Raw genomic sequence first — 27190 nt, 5'->3', positions numbered from 1 at the left:
CCCAGCATGAAATCTCATTTTCAACGAGATTCAATTTCAATTTCTTAGACTTTTTAATTTCCCTTTAAAAATGATTTCTTTCTACTGGTATAAATAATAAGTTTTGGTTGTGGGGGAAAGCCCATCCATGTGATCTGTTTGCCTTCCATCCTTCAATCTCCCTACACTTCAAGAACACGGAAGATCAGGAATGGGGACAAAAGTGGGGAACAAAGCCTGGGTTCTTCCAGGGACGTTGCTAGCAGCTGCCGTGACAGTCGCCACGGGAGAGAAGTTGGTGCATTAAGTGAGGGAATGTCCCGTAGGCTGTCTGCTTCTCCCGCGCTTTCCCAAAAGGGTGGCCTCTCCCCCTTCTCTGAAGACTGACTCCACCGTAACCAGCTGCCCTTCGCTCTGCAGTGGGTGAGGTTGCTGGATAAACGCATCCGGGATCCGTGGAAGGAGCTCGTCATGGACCACCTTTTAAGAAGAGATTAATCAGGGGCGCCTGGGTGGCTCAGTCATTGGGCATCTGCCCTGGGCTCAGGTCATGATCCCAGGGTTCTGGGATCGAGCCCCATGTCGGGCTCCCTGCTCTGCAGGAAGCCTGCTTCTCCCTCTCCCACTCTACCTGCTTGTGTTCCCTCTCTCGCTGTGTCTCTTTCTGTCAAATAAAATAAAATCTTTAAAAAGATAAAAGATTAATCAGAAAACATGAGGCAATCAATACATGTGAGGGGAATCCATTCAGAAAGCAAAACTGCAGCTTAGTCTGCTTGCTTTCCAGATGAATTTGCCCAAAACTCCGTCAAGGAAAATCTTGAGATGAAGAAAGAGCTGGAGGAAGAGCGCTCCCGCTACCAGAACCTCGTGAAGGAATATTCGCGGCTGGAGCAGAGATACGACAACCTTCGGGATGAGCTGACCATCATCAAGGCAAGGAGGGCAGTCCTGCCCCTGTCCCCACGCCGGCCCCACATCTGGCTTTCTGCCACCACTCCTGCACAGCTCGGGGCCCCGCGCTGCCGCCCGCTATGCTGCACCTGCCGAAGGTTCTCACAGAAGTAACGGGGCCTGGCGGTCCTTCCCAGGGATGGCTCCTTTTCCAGCTTTTGGGGTCTCACAAAGATCTCAGGAGCCTAAGGAAAAATCCCACCCAGGTGTATGCTGTCTGTCTTGTTCCCTGTTCTGGGAAAATTCCTGAGTTGAAACAGTGACGGTGTGCGGGGAGTTCTGATCTCTGCGTCCCTGGCAGGTACTGCAGAGAGATGCCCAGGGGCTGATCGTTTCTCCCAATCTTCGATTGAAACGCAATAGAGAAATGTCCTATTTCAGGATTTGTCATTCTTTTTTACCCCACATAAACATTGCCTCCAGAAATGCATCCTCAAACGAGATTGATAAGTTAATTGCATAGAAACCAGGAAGAGAAGCTAAATAGGAACATATATAAATACAAAATTTTCTGACCAAGATCAGTTTTTACTCTCAAAGCCAAATCTCATGCAAGGGGAAAAAAAAGTATTTTTAAATGAACAGTATAAATGGTAACCTCTGTTTCTAATATGCTTACTATTTTCATAACATTGGGGGAGCACAAGTGCAGTATGAGGCCATTAGCGGCAGTTTGCCAGGGGGCCAATGACAGGATGGTGTGTTTGTACTTTCATGGCAAGACCAGGAGAATACGGGTGGCTTCCCCAGGACTTTCAGAGAAATTGGCCTAAGTGTTAGGGATTTGGATCTCAGGACGAGACTCATCAGGGAGTTTGGTCCTACCACGGGTTCCTTCTCATGGGCATTTGGTTAGCTACATGGATGACGGTAAGAACTGTCAATGAAGTTCCTGTGGGAGTAGCTCCGTTAGCGATTGTTCCCAGCAACAGTGACACCTGTTCTTGTTGACAAATGAGGCAAAAGACCAATTCTAGGATCTACTGGCCTTTGAAAAGGAACAGTTCTTGTTAACAGTAGTTCATTATGAGTACTCACAGTTTTCTCCTTCAACAGCAAACCCCAGGCCACAGGCGGAACCCATCAAACCAAAGTAGCTTAGAATCTGACTCCAATTACCCCTCCATCTCCACATCTGAGGTCGGAGACGCAGAGGATGCCCTTCAACAGGTGGAGGTGAGTAAGGCAGGCTCGAGGCTGCTGTCCGTGGTCCAGGGGGAGTGGAGCTCTTTGAGGTTTCCCAGCTGGAGAGAGACTTCCTCTTCTGGTTGGTGGGGCTTCTTCCTGACAGACGGATCACTTGGACTGCAGTGCACTTACAGATAGCACCCTGGAGCTAATATTTACTGTGCAAAGTGATACATTACTGTTCACCTTACCTACTATCCAGGGAGAAAGGAAGAAGGTAAATCCCTGGTTGGCACTCTTATAAAACTGAGAACCTATGGCAGAGAGGTAAAATGACGGGCTTGAGAAGGAACAGCTCTGGGGCGCCTGGGTGGCTCAGTCAGTTAAGCCTCCGACTCTTGATTTCAGCTCAGGTCATGATCTCAGGGTCGTGAGATTGAGCCCCGTGTCCGGCTCCATGCTGGGCATGGAGTCTGCTTGAGGTTCTCCCCCGCCCCCCCGCCTCTCTAATTAAAAAAAAAAAAGGAGGAACGGTATAGTCATTAAAATAGAGATTATCATCCCCATTTAGTATCACAGCACATACAGAATATCCATACATATGCAAGAATTCTTTTTTCCCCTGACCAAGAAGCTGGATCAAACTCGGAGAAGAATTATTTGGAATATTTGGAACCACACATGTTTGCTGAGTGACTACATCTTTGTCTCTAAATACAGTACCACTCAGTGGACTTGGTAACCCGTGTGTGGTTTTGTCAAAGGTCCATAGTCACAGTTTTTCCTCCAGCATTTGAAAAGAAGAAAATCACAAGCAGATAAGACCTTACAGAGCACATGAAAGACCTCGAGGAGAGATGGTCACAAACACGAATGTGTTCTGAGTACGTCTTTGTGCCAGGCACCGTGGGTGAGCCCTGGAGGAGGAGTGGTCACCGAGCCAGAGACAGCCCCTGCCCTCGCGGGGCTTGTCGGGTGCAGAGTCAGGCAACCATCAGGTGATGGGGGAAGTTTGGAATATAACTGCGGGTATGTGTGATGCATATGATGAGCGCGAGTGACAGAAGGTAGGGAAGGAGCCCCTGGGACAAGAAAGCGGTCTGTTGTACAGTTCAGTGTGGTCTGCTGCTGGTTGTGAGCGCCTGGCAGGGGCTTAACACACTCTTGCTTAAGGCCCCTGGTTTTACCATTGCATCTCCTAAGCCTGGGTCCCGGAGGCTTCAGCCTCTTGAACTCCAGACGGGCCTCCCAGGTGTACATGTGGCCTTTTCTGCAGACATAAGCACTTCCATTGGGGGCTTCATTCTTCAGGGAAACTGAGGCCAGTTTTTAGGGTGAGCCAGGGCAGAGCACACTGCACTCCTGAAATGTGTGTTGAACCAAGTTATATAGTCACACACGTATACACGTGCACTTTAAAGTCCACATGGCTACGCTCATGCAGACACCCACATTCTCACACGCACACCTACACACAACAGAACACCAGGGGACAAAGCCAGGCCTGAATCCGAAGGGGAAAAATCTGGGAAACTGATGCTCTACCATCTGTGGAAAGAAACGGGTCCCATGGCAGGAAGTGTTGGTTCTGTTTCAAGGCACCATCAAGTGGTGTTCAATAACCCATTTGCAGAGATCGGTAACCACATTGATTCTTCGTCAGGAAGCGTTAAAGCCTGCACTTTCCCATTTCTCTGGTATGAGACCATTTCCATAAGTGAGCTCTTTTAACTTCCAAATAAAATGGCTGTGTCTTTATCTATTCTTGGAATGTATGAGTGGTTATCTTAAGTGGCTCTCACAGAAATATAAATGGCCAAGACTCAAATGTTATCTAGACAGAAAATGAGCCTGGGGTGCCAACTTTACTATGAGAACTGATGGTTGGTTGGCACTGGCTTTGCCTCTGGGGCGTGGATTGGTGTCTGGGTGGAGAGAGAAGACAGGCAGCTGAGAGGCAGGCGGTATGTCCCCTACGGCGCTGAAGCTATTGAAACCTCCTTCCCGGCTCCCTGTGTTCCCCTGAAGGACATTGGCCTGGAAAAGGCGGCCATGGACATGACGGTCTTCCTGAAGCTTCAGAAGAGAGTGCGGGAGCTTGAGCAGGAGCGGAAGAAGCTGCAAGTGCAGCTGGAGAAGAGAGAGCAGCAGGACGGCAGGAAGGTGCAGGTGCGTGCTGGCGCTGCAAGCCTACAGAGCGGCCCCCGGGTGCTGGCATCAAACAACCCAGCACCCTCCTCCCATGGCTCATGTGGCAGGCTGTGACCACTGGGGTCCTGAGGGTGTTGGGTGTCAGGAAAGAGCTTCTCCTCCTGTTGGTGTCATGTTGAGCCTTCTCTGCCTGCCGGTGCCCCCACACCACCCCAGAAGGACAGGAGGAGGCTATCCCAAGTACCCCCAGGGCAAGGGATTTCCAGAGGCAAAGCGGGGGTGGGGGCCTGTAGTATTGTCCTCTATTTGCGAAGAGGGCTGGGATGTGTGATTCAAGTATAAATACAAGCCGCAGTCAAATTTTAGCAGAGAAAAATGATTGTCCCTTATGTGGAGTCTGGCATGGACTTGAGTTTAGCCCCAGTCAGGTAGGGTTTGCAGTTGCTCACCCTTCTATTCTATGATTGCTCCCTGGCCTCAGCCCAGATTATCATCTGTATCTTCAGTCTTGAAAGGATATTGCTTGAAAACCTCAGTGTCCCCAGATCTCAGTCTCTCTGTCAGGGACCTGCTCGGCACCTGTGCAATGCTCAGCACTCTGCTCATCGTAGGTATTCAAAATGTTAATGAAATGAGAGGAGATAAAATGTAAGAAAACTCCCTAGCCATTGAGGAATTTGTGATCTAGGTTGGGAGGACCAGGCATAACATGGGTGAAAAATAAAGAATAACATCGGTAGTGCTCGAATACATGCAAGGTTGTATGTATTGGTGTGCTATAGGAGTGGACAGAGCCCATGGAAGTTAGCAGTGAGACGAAGGGAGGAACCACGTGTTGTTTCTTGGGAGGTAGAAGGACCACTTCTAATGGGGTAGAAGGCTGATTCTGACATGGGTCACATCGTTAGCTGACCTCCTAGTGGATTTGTCAAAGGTCTGTGCTCTGTTCTTAGGCCTGGTTTGCCCGTTGTGGGGTTCAGCCCCCTTCCTGCATCTCAGCCTTGCCCCCACTCCGGCCTCTGCACACGGTCTCCCTTTGGTAGCACCTGGCTTCCCTTTCCCTTCAGATGTGACACAGACATTGATCTGTATTGCTAGCATATTCTTGGGTATTCTCCTGAGCACTAAGTGGGGAGGTGAATCTTGTTGATGGACTTCAATCTCTAAGGTGGCTTAGCTTCCGAATGGAGAGTGAACGGATTAGGTTTACAAATGACTCGGTCCATTAGAAGAGAAGCTGCCCTGACAGGCAGCACAAGTCAAATGTATGAAAAGCCACATCGACGACACCAGACGGTGCCTGACATCAAAGTCCCCGGCCCACTCAGCTATCCCCAGACGTTCACCCTCTGGGTTCCCTACCGCAGAAATGCCAAATAATTTTGAAATCTTGGCTTGAGGATTTTTCTTTGATACCAAATTAAAAAAAAAAAAAAATCCCTTTCTTTAAAAGCAATCACTGAACAAGTGTTAGAACATAGGCTTGCCCCCCAGCCCTGAATGTGTATTGAGGATCTCCCTTTAAGGAGAAGGATCTTGTTTTTGACAGTTTAGTAAGAAAAGCAGGAATGGGGCAGGGGATGGAAGTTATGTAATCCCCCTACAGCACCCTGAACTTGAACTTCCAGAGATCATGTTCTTGGATCTGCCCTTGGTTGTGAGAGGGATCCTGAACCACCTGCGTCTTCCCTCTGGAGAGATGTGCCCTGGGGTGTCAGCTATTAAGAGAGACCACGCTGTGGAGGAGGGACAGAGACGTCTGTAGCACGTGCCATCAGCATGGGAGCCGGTCTGTCCCTGTATCGGACTTCCCATCCATCCAGCTCCCTTTTCCCAGGCCTGGCCCAGTCACCTTTGCCACCAGGGTGATTCCAACAGGCTGCCCATTTAGAAACATAACTGCCAATCCACCTTAATACAGCCCCCCAGACTGTAGGTGATCTCCATGTTCCCAGAAACAAATGCACTCCGCAGCGATCCGTGGCCACATGGCACATCCACACTTCACGGAATGCAAGCGCGGGCCTGTCACCAGGGCAGCAGGTGAAGAGCAGACCTGGACCGCTGCTGAGGCAGGAGGCAAGGCGGAGACCGGTACCCTGGACAGCAGCTTTCCCAGGTTGCGGGGGCAGGAAACCATGTGGTCAGTGCGGCAGCCCTGAATCTTGGAGAGTCTGCAAGAGGTGCTCAGCATTCTCTGCCTGGGATCACCTAATCCATGCATGGCAGGTGGTGGTCTTACCTTGGACCTAAGGCTGCTAACACGTAGAAAATCTAATGAAGCACTGTCAGGTTTTAGCTCCAAAACCTATCTTATTCAAGGACCTGTCACCCACCGCTTGAAATCACCCCGAGCACCCCACTTATGAAGGTGTTCCTGCCCCTTCTCAGTGACAGTTCAAGTCCAGGAGCTGCCAAATAATCATAGGAGTCATTGGTTCATTGAGTCCTAATGGGCTAGCATTACAGTTGCTGTCTACATCCTTCAGAGCTTAATGTCAGGCAGCATTTATTGAGCATTGTAGGGGGTCAGCTGCCAGACTCCCTCCTGGAGAGGGACATGGAGGAAGCAGTTGGAAAAACAGAACACACACGTGCACACACATCCCAAAACACTTAAAAGTAACTCCTTAATCTTATTAATAATATAATTATAGATTAACCTTCTTAATAAGTATATAAGTGTTATGGTGCTGGTTTCCTCAACTGCTGGAACAAAGTCCCACAAACTGGATGGCTCAAAACAACAGAAATTTCTTCTCTCATAGTTCTGGAGGCCGGAAGTCAAAAATGAAGGTTTCAACAGAGCCGTGCTCTCTTAAAGGCTTTGGAGGAGAATCTGTTCTATGCCCCTCTCTCTGAGCATCTGGTGTTGCTGGAAACCCCTGGTATTCCTTAGCTCCAGTTCCCTGACTTGGCGCCATATGACTCCAGTCTCTGCCCCCATCTTCACGTGGCATTCCTCCCTGCGTGGGCGTGGGGTGTGTGTGTGCACGTGCGTGCGAGACCTCCCTTTTTGTAAGGGCACCTTTAGGGCCCATCCTAATGACCTCATCTTGATTTGATTTTATCTGCAAAGACCCCATTTTAAATTAGGTTACGTTCAGAGGTACCAGGAGTTAGGACTTACTTCAACATCTCTTTTACGGCGACATAATTCAACCCATAACATAGTGTATACATATCTGTATGCCTAAGGATCACGTGAATAAAGTCATGGAGAGGGTGAGGGCCGGCGGGAAGGGTCATTCGTGGAGAGCTTCCTGGTGGCCTGGAATTGTGAGCTGCATTTTGGAGGTGGGAGGGAAGTGAACATATGGGGGTGGCGGGTGGTGCGAGCACCTGTGCAAACAAGCATGGGGACCGTGGGTGGAAATACTCGTGTGGAGCAGCTGCATGTAGTCTGGGTTCACCTGCTACCTCCTCATCTGTGCAGGTGGAACAAGCAAAGAATGACCTAGACTCGGACCAGGATGCAGACCTAGCCTACAACAGTCTGAAGGTAAGATCCCCTTGAGTTTCTTCATCTCTGAAATGCAGGAAAATGTGTACTTAGTACAAGGAGCTATAATCTATACTCATAGGAAACACCAACAAGGTGATTTAGTTCAACTTTGGCACTAACTCCTTAGAGTTAGCGCAGACCCCACTGGTGAGGGGCTCGGTTCCACAAGATGGTCCCCGCTTCAGATGCCAATCACATTGGTGGGTCCCCAGGTGACCCACACTCCTGTCCAATGTGTCTACAAGTCGAGGGTTCCCACAACCCCCTCCCCAAGTTTGATCATATGTCAGGACAGCCCACAGAACTCAGGAGAGCATTTCATTTACTATTACTGGTTTATTATAAAGGACACAACTCAGCAACAGCCAAACGGAAGAGATTTGCAGTGTCTGGGAAGGGGCATGGAGCTTGCATGTCCTCTCCAGATGCATGCTCCCTACCCCTACCTCCCTGTGCTCACCAACCTGAAGCCCTCTGAAGCCCTCACTTAGGGTTCTATGAAGGTTCCATTCCACAGGCAACGATGATAAAATCGTTGGCCATTGATGGTTTGGCTCAATCTCCAGCCCTGCTCTTTCCCTTTTGGGGCATTGGTGGATGGGGCTGTAAGCTCCAGCGCTCTAATCTCAGGGTTGGTTCCCCTGGTAGCTGGCCCACATCCTCAGCATGAACTCGGTGGGGCCAAAAGAGGCTTGCTATGACTTACAACAGACACCTGTCTCACCCCTATCAGGAAACGCCAAGGGTTTTAGCACTCCTGAGTCAGGAACCAGGCACTGAGGCCAAATTTAATGAAAGATGTTCCTCTCGCCTCTATCACTAGGAGTTACGAGAGTTTTGGAAGCTCTGTGCCAGGAACCAGGGTCAGAACCAAATATGTATTTGTTGTTAGGTCACATATGTCTTTACCTACTTGATATAGTTCCAGTTAAAGTAATATGTGACCAGTGGGATGAATTCACTTTGAAAAATGATCTAGACCTGCATGAAGGGATGGATGTCCCCGCGCACCCAGGGCTGGCCCAGCGAGTACTGGCAAGGTCGCAGGGTGAAGGCTCCAGGTCCCAGGGCAAGCAGGCCTATGGGGGGGGGGGGGGCGGGGACTAGGTCCTGGGGCCGGGAGGGCATCTACAGAAAAGGGGCACTGGAGCATTCCCACTGCCCCGCTCGCTCCCATTCCCAGAGACTTGAGAATTGGGAATTTATCCATCTCCAGGGTCAGTCTGGCTCCACTCATGGGACCACAGATAACTCTGGTAACAGCTTCATTGCCCCAGGAGAACAGTCCAGAATCGTGCCCATGGCTTCGTGGATGAGAGCCACAGAAGTGGGGGCTTTGTGAGGGCTTTCCTTTCTGATATATTGACTAGATTTATTTTTCTCATGTGATATTTAAAAGCTCCGAAGCCCCGTGGGAGGGGGGTGGGTGTGAGAGATGCCTGTGGTACAGGCCTTCTGCATGCGTTCTTCAGCTCCCGTCCCCTAGCACGTGAGCTTGTTAGGGTGCATTAGGACCGGTAAGATGGTCTAGCCCAGTGGGTCTCCAGGAGCAGTCAAGGACAGCCATCACTGCGGACGTGCTCGAAACACAAATTCTCAGCCCAGACTGGCCGTGTCCATCTGTTTTCACACGCCCTCTCGAGGTTTCCGTTACCCACTCAACCCTGAGAACCACTACTATAGTCCAGGGCAAAACGCTGCTTCCAGGACACCCATCCTAAGATCAGCTCAGAAGCTCCTCCTGCATTCAGCTGCCTCCTGAGGAAGATGCTCCACTCTGTTCCTGTAGGCTGCCAGCACAGGGCTGGGCTCACAGAGGGCTCCATAAATACTTGTCCCAAACTCTCGAAGCTCCATGACCACTCTGCTCTGGCAGGCCACGGTTCTGAGGTTACAAGACCTGGTTTTCCCTTCGTTGTCTCTGGTGAGACCTGGCTTAACCTGTGCACCTTGTCCCTGGGGCTGGCCCTGGGGACCCCTGGGTTTGCGGGAGACCAGTGTTGGGGAGGCTGCGATGCTTCTCACTTAACAGACCCAGACCCTGAGGGAAGTGATGAAGATGGGGTTTTTTGTCAACCTGTATCTAGCAGGCCCCTGCTTTCTGAGGGCGTGGAGGGCAGGAGGTGTACTCTGCCCTCCCAGAGTGTAGACTTTGCTTGAGCAAAGATCTAAGCAGATGATGAGTCTACACACCTGGCTACTCAGCTGTCTTTTCTAACCCGATCCTTACCAAACTGGATTTGAAAAACCTGCCCACAAGTACGTGGGGGAGATGAGGCGACTGTGGGGAGGACCCCCCTGACGAGTAGTGATTTTTGCTGAAACTGAATTCCCCTTGCCAGGATTTTAGGAATGGCCCCAGTCCTTCTCTAGTGCATGAAGGGGCAGAAGCACACCATTTGGGTACTGGGCTCCAGGCTTAGACGTGCCCCCTGTGGGGGTGAGAGGGGGTGGAAGGATCCTGGGGGGCGGGGGGGGCATCACACCTGCAGAGCATTGCTCAAGGAGGCCTGACAAAATGTGGCGGGGCTGGAAGGTGGGACCACCTCAACCAGGCGTCGGGAATCTTGGGCACTAGTCCTGGCAGAGCCTCTAAATTCATTGTGAGCCTTCTCTGCTCCGTCCTCAGTGTCCTCATTCAGAAAATGAAGAGATGGTTTCTTTATATGGTCTCCTAGTTCTGTGGTTCTGTGGCTTCTGTAATAAACCTGCAACCAGTTCCCACTTATCCACTGTTTGGGGGTTGGGGTTGGGAAATTTTGAATCCCATATATTGCAAGGCCCTAAAAGCATTATACGTATGATCATCAAACTTGATATGGTCTGTCAAACACAAAGTTAAATATTATATGCAGAAAGCTTGTTAAAATACATTCTGAAGTTGAATTTCAGTGGTATTTTTGACTCTGTACACAGGTAGCTTTTCTTCTGCTGGCATTGACCGTGGGTGGCTTTCTATGTGACCAAAACAACAAGAGTGTTCCTGGTATACTCCAGAACTTTAGTCTATGTGGTGCTCCTTAGAATCGGGCGGGGATGGGGCGGGGGGAGAGTGCAATGATCTCTAGAGAAATCAGTTTAGGAAATCCTGCAGTCCAGATGCTCTCTTGGAAAGTCACAAAGTACATTAACGTATTAAGGTTCTAGGAAGTCCAGTGTTGAAAGCATGTTGTTTAAAATTAACCTGACATTTCCACGAGGATGAGTTTCGTGGCCAAATACACTTAGAAATATGAACACTATCAGTCCCTTCAGGGAACGCTATCATAGAGGCCTCGTGTGAGATGCTTCACACCAGTGACTTAGGGCTGTGGATTCAAATCCAGTTTTAACTACTGACCTTTTGCCAGTCTGAACGTTTGTGGTGTGTGTGACTGTTAAAATGAGAAGGTTGCTCTTCACTTCACAGGAGTCCGGGCAGGTTGATTAAGGAAGGTGGAGGGAGAAGGCCACATGGGAAGGCTACCCGAGGTCCAGGGGGAAATGGAGTGTGTTGCTTGGGCTGTCTTCCAGAGGCAAGAGCTAGAGTCGGAGAACAAGAAGCTGAAGAATGACCTGAATGAGCTGAGGAAAGCTGTGGCCGAGCAAGCCACACAGAACAACTCCACCCACAGCTCCCCAGACAGCTACAGCCTGCTGCTGAACCAGCTCAAACTGGCCAACGAGGAGCTTGAGGTTCGCAAGGAGGAGGTGCTCATCCTCAGGACCCAGATCGTCAGTGCTGACCAGCGCCGACTTGCCGGCAGGAGCACGGTAACAACGTGGCAGCCCCCGGCCGGGCTTGTGAGGGGGTGACACTAGGTAATAGATGTGGGGTTTTACTTACATATCTTTACCCATGAGAACCTTAAACTTAAAAGAGCAGACTCTCCGGCTCCAGGTTCTCTCCCCTAAAGGCAAAGCAAGATACTTGCTGCCCTTTCAGCATGACCTTTCATGGCAGACTTTGCTAGACGTTTCTGGAATCTGCTGAAGTTACTCAATACAAACGTGTTCAAAAAGAACAACGCACAGACTTAGAAGCAAGGGCCATGGCCTCGGCAGCCCTCTCGGCCGCCCTCTCGGCCTTGTTTTTCACCTTGTGCTTTGCCCCTTGGTGTTTGCTATGATTCTGAGGTAGAGAAAGTCTTTCCTCTTAGCCCTCCCAGGGCTGGGGGGCGCGGGGGGCAAGTCTGGCTTAGCATTTGTTCCTAATATCTTCACCTTCTGGGACAGACCGGGGAGTGGGAGGGAGGGGACAGAGGCTACCTGGGTCACTCTGGGCATGGCCCAGGGATGACATGGGGGGGTACGTAAGTAGTCATGAGTGTGGAGGATCAACACTGAGACAGATTTTCACCCTGTCCTTCGGGTTTGGGGTGTGTCACCTCCAGAGACACTGTCACTGTCATCCCCCCCCCCTTGGCCGCCCCAACCACCGCTCCACACTCAGGGCCTTTGCAGCCAGGCCTTGTCATTCTGTGCCTTTGAAAGTCACATTCCCGCCTGGGTTTAACTGCTGTTATTTGAGGTCATCCTGGGCCTTTGTTTTTTCCCCAAAAGCTTGGCTTTTTTTCTTTGTTTTTAAGTAGTGCCCATGCCCAGCATGGAGCCCAACATGACACTTGAACTCACGACCCTGAGAACAAGACCTAAGCTGAAATCGAGAGTGGGATGCTTAACCGACTGAGCCACCCCGGCGCCCCCCGCGCCTGCCGAAAAAGCTTGCGTTTATGCCTCTGTATATAAAGTTGCTTCATGACAGTTGTTTATGTGACTAGAGTTTAATTTTAATCTGGGACCTTCTAGGAGCCGAACATTAATGCCAGAACAAGTTGGCCTAACAGCGAAAAGCACGTAGACCAGGAGGACGCCATTGAGGCCTATCATGGGGTCTGCCAGACAAACAGGTAAGTCCCCCTCACAGTAGCTCTACCTGGACGAGGCGATGAGAAAGGGTCTTACCCGAGCTAATGCGTGACGTCTGCTCCTCAGACACTGACCACGTGCTCAGCATCAGGGTCTCCTTATTACAGGAGGCAAATGAGAAGGAGCTGACTCAGTGACTCCCATGCCCTTAGGAAACCACTTGTTGGGCACCTGGGTGGCTCAGTTGGTTAAGCGACTGCCTTCAGCTCAGGTCATGATCCTGGAGTCCCGGGATCGAGTCCCGCATCGGGCTCCCTGCTCGACAGGGAGTCTGCTTCTCCCTCTGACCCTCCCCCCCTCTCATGTGCTCTCTCTCTCTCATTCTCTCTCTCAAATAAATAAAATCTTAATAAAAAAAAAAAGAAACCACTTGTTAGCTTCCGCAAGACTCCAGTAACACAGCCAGAGCCTCCGGAACGTAGATCCTCTGATAGGTGTTTGGAAAGGGACCCTCCCCGGGAGTGTTGACAGGAGGAGCAGGGTAGGCTGGTGAGAGTGGCTAGTCTCACTGACAGGGAAGCCGGCACCCGATGAGCCCAACCAACCCGGCTGGGAGGGGCCAGCTGCAGCCCTTCGCTTTAATAGCAGCTGTACTCAGCCCGGCTGGTGGGCCCCGGTACCTAGCATTTAAGAGCTGGAACCCGAGCTAGACGCCCCAGAGGTTGGATGGGAGAATTCGACCACTGCCATATTGGCTAACATGAGTTTTCCCTGGATTTTAGTGCCTATTTCTAGGCACCTCTAGTCCCTCCTTAAGGATGAGCTCCCCAGGTCAAGGCAACAGAGCATGACTGGGGGAGGCAGCAGGGCCTGGATGAGCCCCCTGGGCAGTATGGCAGAGGGCTTGCGAATGCGCACTCGGGACTCACTCGCTTACTGGCTATTTAGTAACTCCTCCATAACCTCTCAGTGCCTCAGTTTCCCCCTCTGAACTGGGGACAGTCACCGCAGTGCACCTCACTCACAGTGATGGAGAAGACCAAGTGAGTTAGTCTGTGTAATGCACTTAGAACACTGACCGCCATCATTAACGTCTTTGCCTCTGTGTGCCGCCGCGGGTACTTGTCAGAGCAGAGCTGGCCTTGTCCCTGGCTACTTTTCTCTCTCACCTCAACCGAATGTCACTCCATCACAGAATTGTCAAAAACCTCAAGCACATCTGGAAAATGTCGGTAGGCGTCGCTGGGAGTGCAGCATGATGTTGTCAGCAAGAACGTCACAGGATGACTCAGAAACACTGTCTTCAGAGGTCCTCTAGCCCCTCTTTCTGCAGATAGGGAAACTGAGGCCCAGAAGGGGTGAGCGGCTCTGGCATGCAGCCAACCCAAAACCGAGACGAGGTATGATCCAGAAGGCCTCACTCCTGGGCTGGGCTGCTTCCAGCATGCTGTGTAGGTACTCAGAAGATGAAGGCTTTTAGCAGCCCCCAGGAGGAGAGTAAATTTCCGGAGAGCTGCAGTTCTGTCCCTGAAAGGAGAGAGAAGGAAATGAAGGTGAGCCTCTCGGTGCTGAAACTGGAGTCAAGATTTAGTCATTTGAAATGATCTTGGGTGAAGAAATGCATTGAATAAGAAAAAAGAACATAGGTAATACTTGAAATTTAAAAAAAGAAAGGAAGGAAACAAGCTGGACCCTGATGAGGGCGAGTGAAGGCAGATCTTTCTGATCTTCTACACTGTGGCTGTCATCAGCTGTCAGCTCCCTTTTTATTCGCCCAAAATGCTTGTCAGGAATCCAGTCCTAGGGGCTGCCTACTTACCCTGGATTTGTCTTCCTTTGCAGCAGTAATCATGGTGGTGGTAAAATAAAAATAGCTTTTCTTACATCTTAAAATAATTGCATTCCCAGCAATCCTGGGGTACAATAGGGGACTCACAGCCCGTGACACCCAGTTAAGTACAGAAAGCTGCCTCAGGGTTGGAAGCCTGAAGAACCTGTTCCCCAGTGCCTGCCACACCTGGAAAGGGACCAGACGGTGGTGGGTTTGTGCCTCTCCCAGTTTGGTAATCCCAGCAGGGAGGGAGGTGCAGACGGTGATTCCTGGTGCCAGGCAGCCAGGCCATCTATTATGAGGGCAGCCCCTGCCCATAGGAGTGCTCTGAAGACCCAGCAGCTTCTCCTCTCCCGCAATTTCCCTGTAATGGAGAGTGTTCCTGTTGGAAGAGAAGTTGTATGAATGCATGTGTGATTTGGGGTGGAGGGAATTACAAAGATCTATCCTCTACCTAGGAAAAGCTTACACTCACACACTGGAAGTTCCAGTTTGGAACTTCTTTCACTCCCTAACTTCCAGAGTTTATAGAGTTCTGTTTGATCTTTATGATTGTGTCTCTTCCTTTGTTTTCAAGTTTGGGAGAGAAGCCAGTATTGAGGGTCCGTTCCGGGGAGGAAGCTCAGGAATATGGATAGCTCTTCTGCTTCCAGACAGTGCTCTCATTTTCACATTTTGGGAACTAAGAGAAATCAGCAACATTATTACCATTTTATATGTGGCCAAAATCAAGTTAGAGGGCTGGTCCTTGCCCCAGGGATGGACTGCTGCAGACAGGGGTGGGTGTCTGGAGGGTTTGGAGGGTGGGGAAGTGGGCTAGCCTCGCCTCCAGGCGTGCACTCAGGTCACAGAGCTAGGTGGGAGCAGGAGTGTGGTGGGGGCTCAGGTCTAGCTCTGGGAACAGTGCTCCTTTGGCCACCGGCCATTTCCACTCAAGTCTGCGGAACTCCAAAGAGAAACTGAAAGTGCATTATTAGACCTTTGCTTGGGTCCCGGGAAACCTTGCCGGCCTCCTACCCAGCAGGTTCCGGGAAACAACAGGAGGCCCTTGGCACAAAAGGTAGCTTTGCCTGTTGGGCTGGTAAACCCAGGGTTATTACAGTGGGCCTGCTTGGGACCGTGGAGATCCAGAAAGGGGTGCATGCAGATTCCTTAGGATAGGCTTGGAGTTCATGGCTCATTTGGCCCTGAGCCCCAGCTGCTGTGGGATGTCTTGCTCAAAACAGCAAGGGAGCCGGGAGAGAGCCTCATTCTCCCCAGCTCGTTCTCTTGAGTCCTCGCTGTCACCGTTCCCAGCTGGAAACCCTCGGCTGGCTTCTGTGAGGCGATGATTCCCTCATAAGGTTTCCCAGAATTCAGTGAGTCCCAAGCCACCAGTACAATTCCTGTCTGCTGTAATTCTGTGGCACGGCCGTATTTATCCAGACAATTCACCTTCCCATGGCCCAGCCTGTAGTTTCAGGCATCTCTCTTGTTCGCAGCACTGGGGTTATGGCCTCCCATTCTCAGAGATTGTGGGGAATGTCTTGGGCAGTTGGGTGGAACCTCCAGGTGTGACCTACAGAAATAAGGACATCCATGGAGCACAGCATGCTCTTTTTAGAAACTGGAAAGCCACCATCTTCGCGCTCATAGGAACCTTGCCTATTTCCGTCCACAGGGAGCCGGGTCCTCGAACCAGGACTGAGGGATGGCGGTTGGGTTGTAGCGCTGACGGTCTCCACAGAGGGAAAGCAAATACTATCCTAGGCCTTTTCTGCTTCACGATCTTTACAGTTAATACGGTTATGTCATTAAAGATCTAGAGGGAACCTCAGATAAGCCAGTGGAGTACTTTCATTTTACACATGAAGAAACAGGTCCAGGGCGTGTAGGCGGCAACCACGACATGCCTTTGGGGTGCCTGGTTCTCCAGCCAGGTTCCTCAACGCGGTCTTGCTGCCTTCCGCAGTTGGAGACTTTACCTGCTGCTTATTCAAGTGTCTGAAGCCTCACCGGGAATGGGGCTCAGCACAGTGGTGTATACACAGGAGACTCTCCACGAATGTTGATTTGTTCATTGACCTCATGCACTTTATTTTTCAAAAAATTCCTGTGAGCTGCCGTTTGGGGTTTTCCTTCTCCTACCACTATGTGGCACGCCCTCCCACGCCTTCGCCCCTGATGGCATGCAGAGGGGAGGGAGACTCGCCATGGAGGAATTGGTCCTCTTTCATCCAGGAACAAAGGCTTGGACCTGGAGCTGGTTGACTGCATTTTCATTAACTGGTGTGCCTGACTTCCTGAGCACTATGGGATGACTGGCCCGCACAGTCTCTACTTTTATCTTTGTGCATCATGGCTGGCCTGTTCCAGAATTAAGAATTCTGAGAGCGTCTCCCTCTGAGCAGGGATTAGCAACACACACGCATCCGCCAGAGCCTGAGGTGGGACTCAGTCTGCCATGGAGGGAACTATAGGAATGCGGTGACCCTGCAGGAGAGAGCCGGCAGCCCCCCGCCCCCCGCCCCCCGCCCCGCAGCATCTGGAGGGCCAGCCAGTGTGGGCGGGTGTCAGCGTCAGGCAAGTCCTCTCCATCTCGGGGTCCCTTCACGCATGGCAAACAAGATGGAGGAAAAGATCCTGTGTTCCTGTGCGGCAACAAGGACCTCCTCAAGAGGGGCTGCAGCTGTGCCTGGATTTCCTCCCAGTGGCTGCCCATGTGGGCTAACGTACTAGGTACTCAAAGGCGCTAGTTAAATGTGGTAGGAGCTGATGAAGGGAAAGGTGCTAGGCTGCCGGCCCCCCACGCCCCCAACACGGCCCGGGTCACTTTTGGATTTGCTAAGATAAGTGGAACATACAGATGAGTTAAGTGCTAAGTACGGGAGGTGGGGCAGCTAAAAGTCTACAATCAAAGGCCGTCTCTGGGGAGGCCAGGCCTTGGTGGGAGCTCTGGACATTTGAGGAGCCAGAGTCCTAAAGAGGAGAGGTCACCAGGATCTACTTCTTGGCAGTAATCCCCTCGCTGCCCAGCTGAGGGGAGCACAAGCTGTGAAAGTACGGGATAGACTCAGGTCACAGAAGCATGCTCGCTGCTGTCTCCGCCCCTTCCCTCTTCTTCAAGCTTTTCAGGGTAGGACCTAGGGGCCATGTGACCAGCTTTGCTCAAGAAGCAGCTTGTGTGAGCCCTGCAAAGGCCTAGGGCCGCCCTTCATGAGGCTGAGCTCTGGTGAGGTAAAACGGGGTAGCTGGACCCCCCTCGACCTCACCCAGAACCCAGCAGGAGCAGTACAGTGGCTCCAGGGGATGACTGTTTCTCCCTGTGAGTGACGAAGGGCTTGTTGGTCCATGCACACCACCTGCAGCTCCTCCGTGATTCCTGCCAGGAAGTTAGGATCCAACCAGCACGAGGAGGATTGCTAGCGCAGAGAGGGAGGGGCAACATCCTGGCAGGTGCGAGGCGGCTCGGTCTGCCACCCACCGCCCCATCCCACTGGCCGTTGAGGATCTCCCGTGTGCCCAGGGCTGCGATGGTGGGGAGGTACATGGATAGGGGAGCACGGGACATGCGCCTGATCTCCAGGAGCTGCTCTTGGGGCACTGGGGAGAGCCAAAGGATTTGCAAGGAGATGGTAACTGGCCGTCTGCTTTCCAAGTTGAGTAAATAGGGATGCAGCCCAGTCCCCAGGGGGGACAGAGAAAGTTCAGCGGGTTTTTATTCACGGTTTCTTTACGTGTGACTGCAGCGAGGGCTGGAGGTGAGATTAGCTAATGCTTTTGTGTCCTTAGTGACAGGAGAACAGCACTGAAAAGCAGACAATATGTAGTCGTCTTCCCCAGGGTCACTGAGCCTCGTGTCCCCGGTTCGCGCGGAGCAGATGCACCATCCCCGGGAGGCCCTCTGCAGCCTCTCCCGCGAGGGCCTCGCCTCCCTGCCCTGGGTGTGTCTCTCCTGATTCTCCCTTTCCTTTTCTGAATCCTTCTCGGGGGAGAGGGGGGATGACCACTGATGTTCACAGAATTTATTGGGGCAAGTGCAACCCTTTGTTCTCGGCAACACGCTCCCCAGCCTGTCGTGATCTGCGAGCTCCCATGAGAGCACATGGACCCCCTTCTGAGAGCGTTCTTAGGCGCTCAGGGTCTGGTGACAGCAAGGGAAGAAGGGAGGCTGGGAGTTCTTGAGCTTTTCCTTTTTTATATTTCTAGCCCTTGGCTGGAATGGCCTCACTTTCCTGGATGTTCTACCCCCCTGTCTCTTCCTTCTACACTCGATGTCCTGTTTTCTGTCCTTTATTTCTAGCAAGACTGAGGATTGGGGATATTTGAATGAAGATGGAGAGCTCGGCTTGGCCTACCAAGGCCTAAAGCAAGTTGCCAGGTCAAACATACGCCTTTCTACTCGTGCCTGCCTTGTCTGTCCCGCCTGCTCGTGTCTACGCTTACCTGTTTCTCAGCTGGAGTGGAGGCCGGGGCGCGATTCACAGGGGTCACCCTGCTGGCGCGCTGTGTCCAGGCTCCGTGTGGATGAGGCGGCGAGGCTGCTTGTGGGGGTCCAGGCAACAGCAGCTGATGGCTCAGGGGAACCTCCCTGGGGTCAGGACACTGATGCTTGCAGGATTTAAGGAACTTGCTGCTTCAGTGGAAGATCCAGAACTTGAATCCTGTTCCATTTGATACCAGAATCTGAATCCAGAAGCCACTGGCCTTGAGCTGTGGCTGAGCAGTTTAGCAGGGAAGTTAGACACGCACAACGTGATGGTCCTGTCCCACGTTGGCTGCCTGCGTGTGGCTCTTCAGGGCTGTGGCATAGCTTGGCACATTTGGGCCTCCCAGCAACCGATGGGGCGGTGGTCCGCAGGCTTGTGTCCCAGAAGAGGAAGCTGAGGTGAGTCCATGCTGGCCCAGCTCCCTCAGCCTGGTGGTGGTAGGGCCAGGCAGAAACCCGATGCCCTCACATAGTACCTCCGGAGCGTTGCCTGCTGATGACCTGCTGGAGGTCCCGTTACAGCAATGAGAATCAGTTCTTGGGAAAAGAACGTTCAGATCAGCTGGTTTTTGAGGCAGTGTGTCTCCTGGCTCTGGGTTGCTATGTGGCCCCACTGCCCGTGAGCAAGGTGACCCCCGTCTCTTCCCTTGCTGGTCTCATGTGGATCAGAATGGGACCTGCCTCATGGAGTCATTACAAGGAATAGGGTTAACACAGGTGAAGCATTTTGTACATGCCTGGCACATAGTGCAGAATCAATATGAGCTGATATTTCTGTTATAATGGCTATTCAGTAAGATCTGCCCCATTGAGAAGTTTGTTTTATTGGAGGGGAGAGCGTATGTGTAAAACCAGGTGATTCCTTGTGGCTCTATATCGCCAGATTGGATTTTTTTTTTTTTTTAACGAATACAGTAACAAAACTGAAAGCGCAGACCTATGCATTGGGAGACCTGGCTCCTAGAACCAGCTCTGTCACTGGCTGAAGCCTTAGAACTCTTGGCCTCAGAGGAGGTGGCTAGCCTGGTGCTTGGCCAGGGATTCTCGGATCTTGCCCAGAACCCTGGGCTAAGCCACCCAACTACAGTCTGTGTGGAGAATAAGAAAGCTGTGGGCACAAACTCACAGCACAAATCGGGAACCGAATCTTGGGGGAGAGTCCCTAGAACCTAGGGATTTCTATTCTTTCTTGATAGGTTTATAACTTGTGATGCTTTGAGTATATTGTAGGTAAGAGTGGATGCTCTCTATCCTATGTCCTCTAAAATGCTGATTTAATTACAGAACTCTTCTCCACAATCCTCATGTTATTAGCGCTTTCAGTTGATGCTGCCTGTGGCGAGCAGGTGAATCAGTCATTCCTCCATCATTTCTTCACTTGTATGAATCTGTTGAGAAGCTCCTGGGAGCCGGGCATTGCACCCCATGCCACTATGGAGCTGACTGAGCTGTGGAATACGTGGGTGCTAAGCTCTGGTCACCATCTTGGCATCCCTGGGAGAGACCGGGGTGAATTTTCAAGCATGTGGATCATGTCAGACAGCTTTTGACGTACCTTTTGTCCAGAACCTCCTACCTTTCTTTCATGTGATTGTTTACTGCCCTGAATCAGAACATTTGCTCTTGAACCCAAGAAGGTAGCACCTAGTTCACATTAATACTTCCTGAGGAGGAGGAAGCTGCTTAGGAAGCTTCACTAATCCTTTGCCTTTTCTCATGATGGACGGAACAGGTGTCTCCCAGAATCACCGGGGGGAACTTTCAGACTCAGAGTCTTCTGAGACTTCTCTCCAACCTCCCCCAGATCTTCTCAAGGGCTTTCTGCTTCTGGTCATGACATCAGCTGATCTTAAACCTTCCCTAGATCATCCACCGAGAGTCTTCATTTCTGTCTTGACTAGAGAAAAAATTATATATTTATGGCCACAGATAAAAGTGGGGGTGGTGAAGAGAAAAAGGGAGGAGCTAATGTGTTGCTTTTATAAAACGTGCAGATGATCTATAGGGAAAATATGCAGGCAATATGGTTCAGTCTACTAGGGTTTTGTCTTAAGGAGATTCTTGTGAGATTTGGGCAGATGTGGATACTTTTATGTAAACGATGCTGTAAGAAATGTCTGCAGATGACATTTTGACACGGAGACAATCTCTCAATCCCAAACCGGTCACCTGCACAGGACGAGGAACGGCATAGGGGAGGGAGTGTCAAGAAAAAGGCCTCAGCCCAGGGGTGTGCGTTCGGTCCCTCCGCTCTTCCCGTCCTCGGAGAGGACAAGCTGGCCTGCTTGCCAGTCCGTTCCCCTCGGCGTCCTTCCCCTGTTGGGTTCGTGCAATCGCTGCCGCTGTGTGCTTGGCTGCTGCCCCGTCCCGTGTCCGTCCGTGGCCCCTCACTTGGGGCGCCGACCCGAGCCCCACGGTCACCCGCCCTCCTTGCCCCGCTGCAGGTTGCTGGAGGCACAGCTGCAGGCTCAGAGCCGCGAGCACGAGGAGGAGGTGGAGGGTCTCAAGGCGCAGGTGGAAGCCCTGAAGGAGGAGCTAGACAAGCAACAGCACACCTTCTGTCAGACACTGCTCCTCTCCCCGGAGGCCCAGGTGGAGTTTGGGGTCCAGCAGGAGATCTCCCGGCTGACCAACGAGAACCTGGTGAGTGATGTCACCCAGCAGATCCCACCCTGGAAAGTCGTGTTCTGGAAAAAGATGGGGCCAGCGGTAGCCTTTAGCTAAATAGGCAAGGTTTGCATCCTTGGCCCTACAGCAGGAACAGAGAACCTAGAAACCACCCATCAGCAAGGGTTTAAGACTGGGGTTGGCGGCTACCCGGGGGCCATGCTGGGCCCCAGGATTCTACCCCCTGCCCTCCAGGGCAGGTTGTCTATTCTCACACTGCTTCCTTCTGATTTTAGGACCTCAAAGAACTGGTAGAAAAGCTGGAAAAGAATGAGAGGAAGCTCAAGAAACAACTGAAGATTTACATGAAGAAGGTCCAGGACCTGGAAGGTGTGTGTTGGGGGGGGGTGAGGTGTGGGGGTGTTGTGAGGGGGGGTGTGGGGGTGTTGTGAGGGGGGTGTGTGTTGTGAGCGGTGTGTTGTGAGGGGGGTGTGTTGTGAGGTGTGTGTGGGGGGGTGTGAGGCACCTGTAGGCTCAGTCACGAGGGACAGACGGGAACAGACTGCCCGCTTCCCTCTGCCGACTCTTCCTGCTTCACCCGTTCTCGGATGCCTGTTCCCAGTCCAGCCATGGGATAGACTAAGTCAGCCCCCACGAACTCTCACATTCTCACTTGGCCAGAATCTGGACTAAGATAGGTATATTCAGCAGGTGTTTGGGTGCTTACTCTGAGCTCTGCACCGAGACAGTGGGCCTGTGGCCCTGCCCTCAAGGGGCTTAAATCTGGGAGGCAAAGCTTTTTGGCGTGGAAAAAATGCTACATGACACACAGACCCCAATCACAGGGGCCTCACTCCATGGGACGGTTAGTCAGGAAGGAGAAGGGTCGGTCTTGTGATTAAGTTTCCAAACTGGAATCTGGCCCAGAGAGATCAGGCAGGTTTAAATTTTCTTCCAGAAACATCCAGAATGTTCTTTCTCTGACTCCTTGCTATAAATCCGTCAGTCCCCAGCCCTTCTTGGCACATGCCACCTGGCATACCAAGTGCCTCTGGGCACAGCGCCCAACACAGGTGTCATTTGTTTAATCACCTGATTATGCCCACCTGCTGCCCTGAACGCAGGAGAAAGCCCTGGGAGGCCAGGGCTATCTGTTCTGTTCGGCCCTCTCCATCCCTGAATCTCTCTGTTCTCGTTGAGTTCTCATTCTCCTGGTCGCTCAGGCTTCAGCCTTCTCTCTTTCGTTCAGTCTTGAAGACCTATTGTTTGCTCTCCTTGAGTGCTTCTGTGCCTGCCCCTCCCCCCTAGTCCCCCCATGACTGCAGGGGCCTCCCAGTTCCCCACTTGTGCCCCTGCTGCTGTGTGTCCAGTCACCTCCTCTTTCCCCATGGAATGCGATGCTCCCCCTCTCCCGCTGCTCCCCTCCAGCTCACCCCGCCCCCACACAGAGCCTCCCCTGCAGCACACACCTGCCTCGGGGTGCTTCCTTTCCCCGCTCCTCTCCTTGTGCCACGCGGAGCCTTGTAGGACCTGGGGCCTGGTGAGGTTGGGGACCAGCTCCTCCCCACCTGGTTGTTAAGGTCCTGCCTGCGCTTCAGCCCTTCTCCTCCCTGAAGAGCTCCACCAATCTGTCTGTCCAGCCTCATCACCACCCACGCTCCACGCTCAGGACTCGGCACCTGGCCAACTTGTGCTGTAACATGTGCTTCCAGTTAAATGTATAGATGCATCTCCTTAGCTGGACTGGTGGGTCCGTGGTTGGCTACTCCATCTCATCTGCTGCCATGCTTAGAACAGTGCCCTGTAGGTAGCAGGCCCTCGGACACGCTTGGGGATAGCCCTGCAGATGCCCACCACCCTGTCCCATAGTGTCAGGCCAACGGAAGTCCTGAGCGAGGGGTGACACGACCTTTGTACCCCCAGCCACAGCACCAAAATGCCTCTTGAACAATTAGCTTACATCATTGCAAACACTGCATTTAGCAGCCCTGCTCCTTGATCTGCCTCTGGGAGCTGGACACTTTCTTCCTCTCCTGCTGGCACCGTCCCGCTCCACGTCCGTGGGTCAGAGATGGTGCCCGGGCCTTGCCCACCTGAGGTTGTCCTGCAGCTGTCACGGCAGCTGCCCTGTGGCCATACACAGGGAACTGGGTCAGGCGGGCCTGGCCAAGGGCCCTGACGTCCTCTCAGACAGATGGTAGCCCCATTTCTTACAGCTGGATGGAGAGAAACAGCGGCCTGGCGGGATGGGTTGTGCCTCCTGTGCCTTATGTCCTTCCCAAGTTTTCTCTGGTCTCCCTGCCTGGTGGGGTTTCCCCTATGCTTGTCCTGTGGGGCCTCCAGTGCCTGGTGCTAAGCTCCTTGGGTCACACTTGAAGCGTGGTCTGGGCTGCAGGGACAGACCACATAAGGGGTGTGGGAGCTCAGAGAACCCAGAACGCTGGGTCCCCAGACCCGAACAAACGCCACTGACCTAAGGCATCCCTACGTCTTAGGCCTACAGGCTGGAGGTCTCTGTTCATGCTCCCTGTCTCTTTCTGGCCCAGCTGCCCAGGCCCTGGCCCAGAGTGAGCGGAGGCGCCATGAGCTCAACAGGCAGGTCACCGTCCAGCGGAAGGAGAAGGACTTCCAGGGCATGCTGGAGTACCACAAGGAAGACGAAGGCCTTCTCATTCGGAACCTCGTGACAGGTCAGGAACCTCTGTGTCATCCCACCCCCCACTCTCCTCTTCCCCCCCACTCCACGGCCAGCCCAACATAACCCACTTCCCACTCTGCATCCCCCATCTGCACCACCCCCACCTCCCTCCATCCCCCTCCCTCCACGCGGCTGCATTTCTAACCGGCTCCAGGCCGATGCTGATGCTGTGGGGACAGCCTACCAGGCTCTTGGGAGTGGCTTTCCGCACTAGCCCCTGCTCCGTCCGGCTTCCCCATGCCTGCCTTTCTGCCGTGTACCCAGCCCAGTGCAGCAGCTGCCCACAGAGTCGGGGGAGGAGGCTTGGAGGGGAGAGTTCTGGATGAAAAAAGGAAGACTCTTGGGCAGCCTGGTCCTCTGGCCCCTGAGCCACGAGCTCCATGACTTGGAGCCTGAGGTGTCCTGTAAAATAGGGATGTGGGCAGTACAACAGATGGGAAATATAACAGGAGAAAGTGCTGTGCTAAAGCCACAGACCCTTCTCGATGTGACGAATGTGAAGTGGTCGCTTTCGCGGGGGCATTGGAATGTCAACTAAGAGGTAAACGTTATTTTAGAGAAATGGGAGTTTGCCAAGGTCCCACCCTGCTGAGCACCTCGCTGACGGCCGAGCACTACAGAAGCATGAGGGTGGCTCCAGCCTAGGGCAGATTTTGCTTCTGTTCTTTGCTTTGGGTATTTTCAGTAACAGTATTTTGGCTCTGTTTATAAAGGTTAATTCCCCCTAGAGTTGTCCAGCAGTTTGACGGAAGTCCTCTCTTCCTTCGACAGGCTGCATCTTACTCTAACTCTGCTAGGAATGAGCCTTTCATCTCTGGTGAATGAAACTCAAAGTGCCCAACAGTAGAGTCAAAAACCAATGAGGCTGCTTGTGCCAAACAGGTGGCTCCTTCCCACTGTCCCTGCTCAGGCGGCCCCAGATGAGGCCATCTCCCGCTAGGCTGCCTGCGCGCCGCACCAGTCCCTTTCCCTCTCGTCAGCCAAATGAATGCCAAGACTTTTATCTGACCTGCTCCTAGGTCCCCAGCACGGGCTAGGTGCTGTGGAGAATACAGAAATGTAGACCAAGTGTAGAGTCTATGGGAAGCAGGACTCAGATCACGATAGGACATTCCAAGACAGGACAGGCTGTTGGCAGGCTGTACGTGGGTCAGGCCCCCAGTCAGTGGAGAGGCTGAGGAGATGGCGTCGGGCCGTGGCACTCGGGGGGTGGGGGCCGCCTGTGGCCACTCAGCAGCCTACTTGATCTGTTCCTGGCTCTGAGGCTGTCTGGGCAGCTGCGCCAGGTTCACAGTTTCCAGACTGACAGTTAAGTGGGCTAAAGGTCCCTGCGGCCCAGGGACATGGGCTGTCTTTGGGAATGTGTCGTTTGCCAGGTTCTCCCGGAACCTGCTCTTGCAGTCGGCTGCGGAAGAACCCGCTGTGCCCGCAGCAGGAAGCGCTGCTGTGGGCTGCAGGGTGCTCCCCCCCTGCAGCTGGCCCCAGGCCCCTGCTCTCGGCGCCAAGGGTGGTGCCCTCTGTGTGGGGGCCCGGGCAGGGAGCTACCCGTGGGCTCCTTTCCTTCTTGTTGTAAGGACCAGGCATTAGGAGCCTGTTTTATTGTTCTAGTCCAAACTATTAGGAATGTGTTTTTGTCATTTGGGACTTTTTAACTAGTTTCTGAAACTAGTCCTCGGGGGCAGAAGCTGTCTGTGTGTCCCTGACAGCTGCTCCCCTACCCCTCCTCCAGTCCCCCCCCCTCAATGAGAGGTTATTCTTGGAGGAGCTTCAGGAAAATATTTGTATTTCAGGGACGACTGGGGTGGCTCCGTCGGTTAAGCGTCTCACTTCAGCTCAGGTCTTGATCCCAGGGTCCTGGGGTCGAGTCCTGTGTCGGCTCCCTGCTCCACAGGGAGTCTGCTTCTCCCTCTGCCTCTTCCCCAGTTTGTGCCGCTCTCACTCACTCTTTCCCTCAAATAAATAAAATCTTTGGGGCGCCTGGGTGGCTCAGTTGGTTAAGAAACTGCCTTCAGCTCAGGTCATGATCCTGGAGTCCCAGGATCAAGTCCCGTATCGGGCTCCCTGCTCGGCAAGGGGCCTGCTTCTCCCTCTGACCCTCCCAGCTCTCATGTACTCTCTCTCTCTCATTCTCACTCTCTCAAAATAAATAAATCTTTAAAAAATAAATAAAATCGTTAAAAAAAAAAGAAAAAATATTTCAGAGCAGGCTTCTCAGAGCCCCAAGCATCTGCTGGAATCTAACTCTTGCTGCTTGTTGCTGTCAGAGCTGAAGCCACAGACGCTGGCAGGCACCGTGCCCTGCCTTCCTGCTTACGTCCTCTACATGTGCATCAGGCACGCCGATTACGTCAACGATGACCTCAAGGTGCACTCCTTGCTGACCTCCACCATCAACGGCATTAAGAAAGTCCTGAAGGTAGGTGCCCAGCGCTGGAGGTGGTGGTTGGCGGCAGATGGACGGAAGCCCACACCTCCCCATAGCTGGGCTCTGTCTAGGCTCTCCTCACCTCTCCAGCTCTGAAGGTGGATGATAGAAGTGCAGCTTGCCAATGGAGCCGGGATGCTCAGGCTCAGAAATGGCGGGACGCCCAGAAATCCAGTGTTGCCATCCGGCCTCCTCCAGGGAGCCCTGGTGGTTTCAAAAACCCTTGACCAGAGGGGCTAGGAGGACATTGTGCCTCACTCGAGGGTGGGCTGACCCTGCCTGCCCTGCAATGACATTCAGGAGCACAACCTGAATATAGGTCTTCTCCCAGGCCTTTCCAAGGAGCTGGCTGCCTGCTGCCCAAGGAGGGTGCTGGCCCAGGGAAGGGTGTAGACATTTATTAGCTTCTGAAGTGAGGAGGCCCGGACCGGGACAGGGCTGCTTACAGGGCACTGGGTACAGGGCACTGGGGCAACTCCACCTAAAGGCACTTGGCCCCCTACCAGTGTAGTGACAGCCAATGCAGTAAGAGGCTGGCCCACAGGGAGGGGGTGCCAGGCCACAAAGAAGCTATGATGAGAGCTAAGATTTTTGAG

The 27190-nt window shown here is 52.6% G+C and overlaps 1 protein-coding gene across 2 annotated transcripts in view; it reads left to right on the top strand.

The window, feature by feature from the left end:
- Window positions 1-27190, top strand: part of MYO5B (myosin VB) — a 350709-nt gene that overhangs the window by 309062 nt on the left and 14457 nt on the right. For both annotated transcript variants that reach the window (XM_027575563.2, XM_027575564.2), the window contains exons 24-33: window positions 767-915; window positions 1990-2109; window positions 4090-4230; window positions 7649-7714; window positions 11231-11470; window positions 12506-12606; window positions 21309-21507; window positions 21768-21861; window positions 24018-24161; window positions 26434-26585. In XM_027575563.2, the coding sequence (XP_027431364.2) occupies window positions 767-915; window positions 1990-2109; window positions 4090-4230; window positions 7649-7714; window positions 11231-11470; window positions 12506-12606; window positions 21309-21507; window positions 21768-21861; window positions 24018-24161; window positions 26434-26585 (1406 nt within the window). The remainder of the gene's footprint in view (window positions 1-766; window positions 916-1989; window positions 2110-4089; window positions 4231-7648; window positions 7715-11230; window positions 11471-12505; window positions 12607-21308; window positions 21508-21767; window positions 21862-24017; window positions 24162-26433; window positions 26586-27190) is intronic.

This window comes from Zalophus californianus, chromosome 14 (genome assembly GCF_009762305.2).
Source record: "Zalophus californianus isolate mZalCal1 chromosome 14, mZalCal1.pri.v2, whole genome shotgun sequence".
NCBI lineage: Eukaryota > Metazoa > Chordata > Mammalia > Carnivora > Otariidae > Zalophus > Zalophus californianus.
The sequence above is the reverse complement of the archived record's forward strand: the minus strand, read 5'-3'. Positions and strand labels throughout refer to the sequence as shown.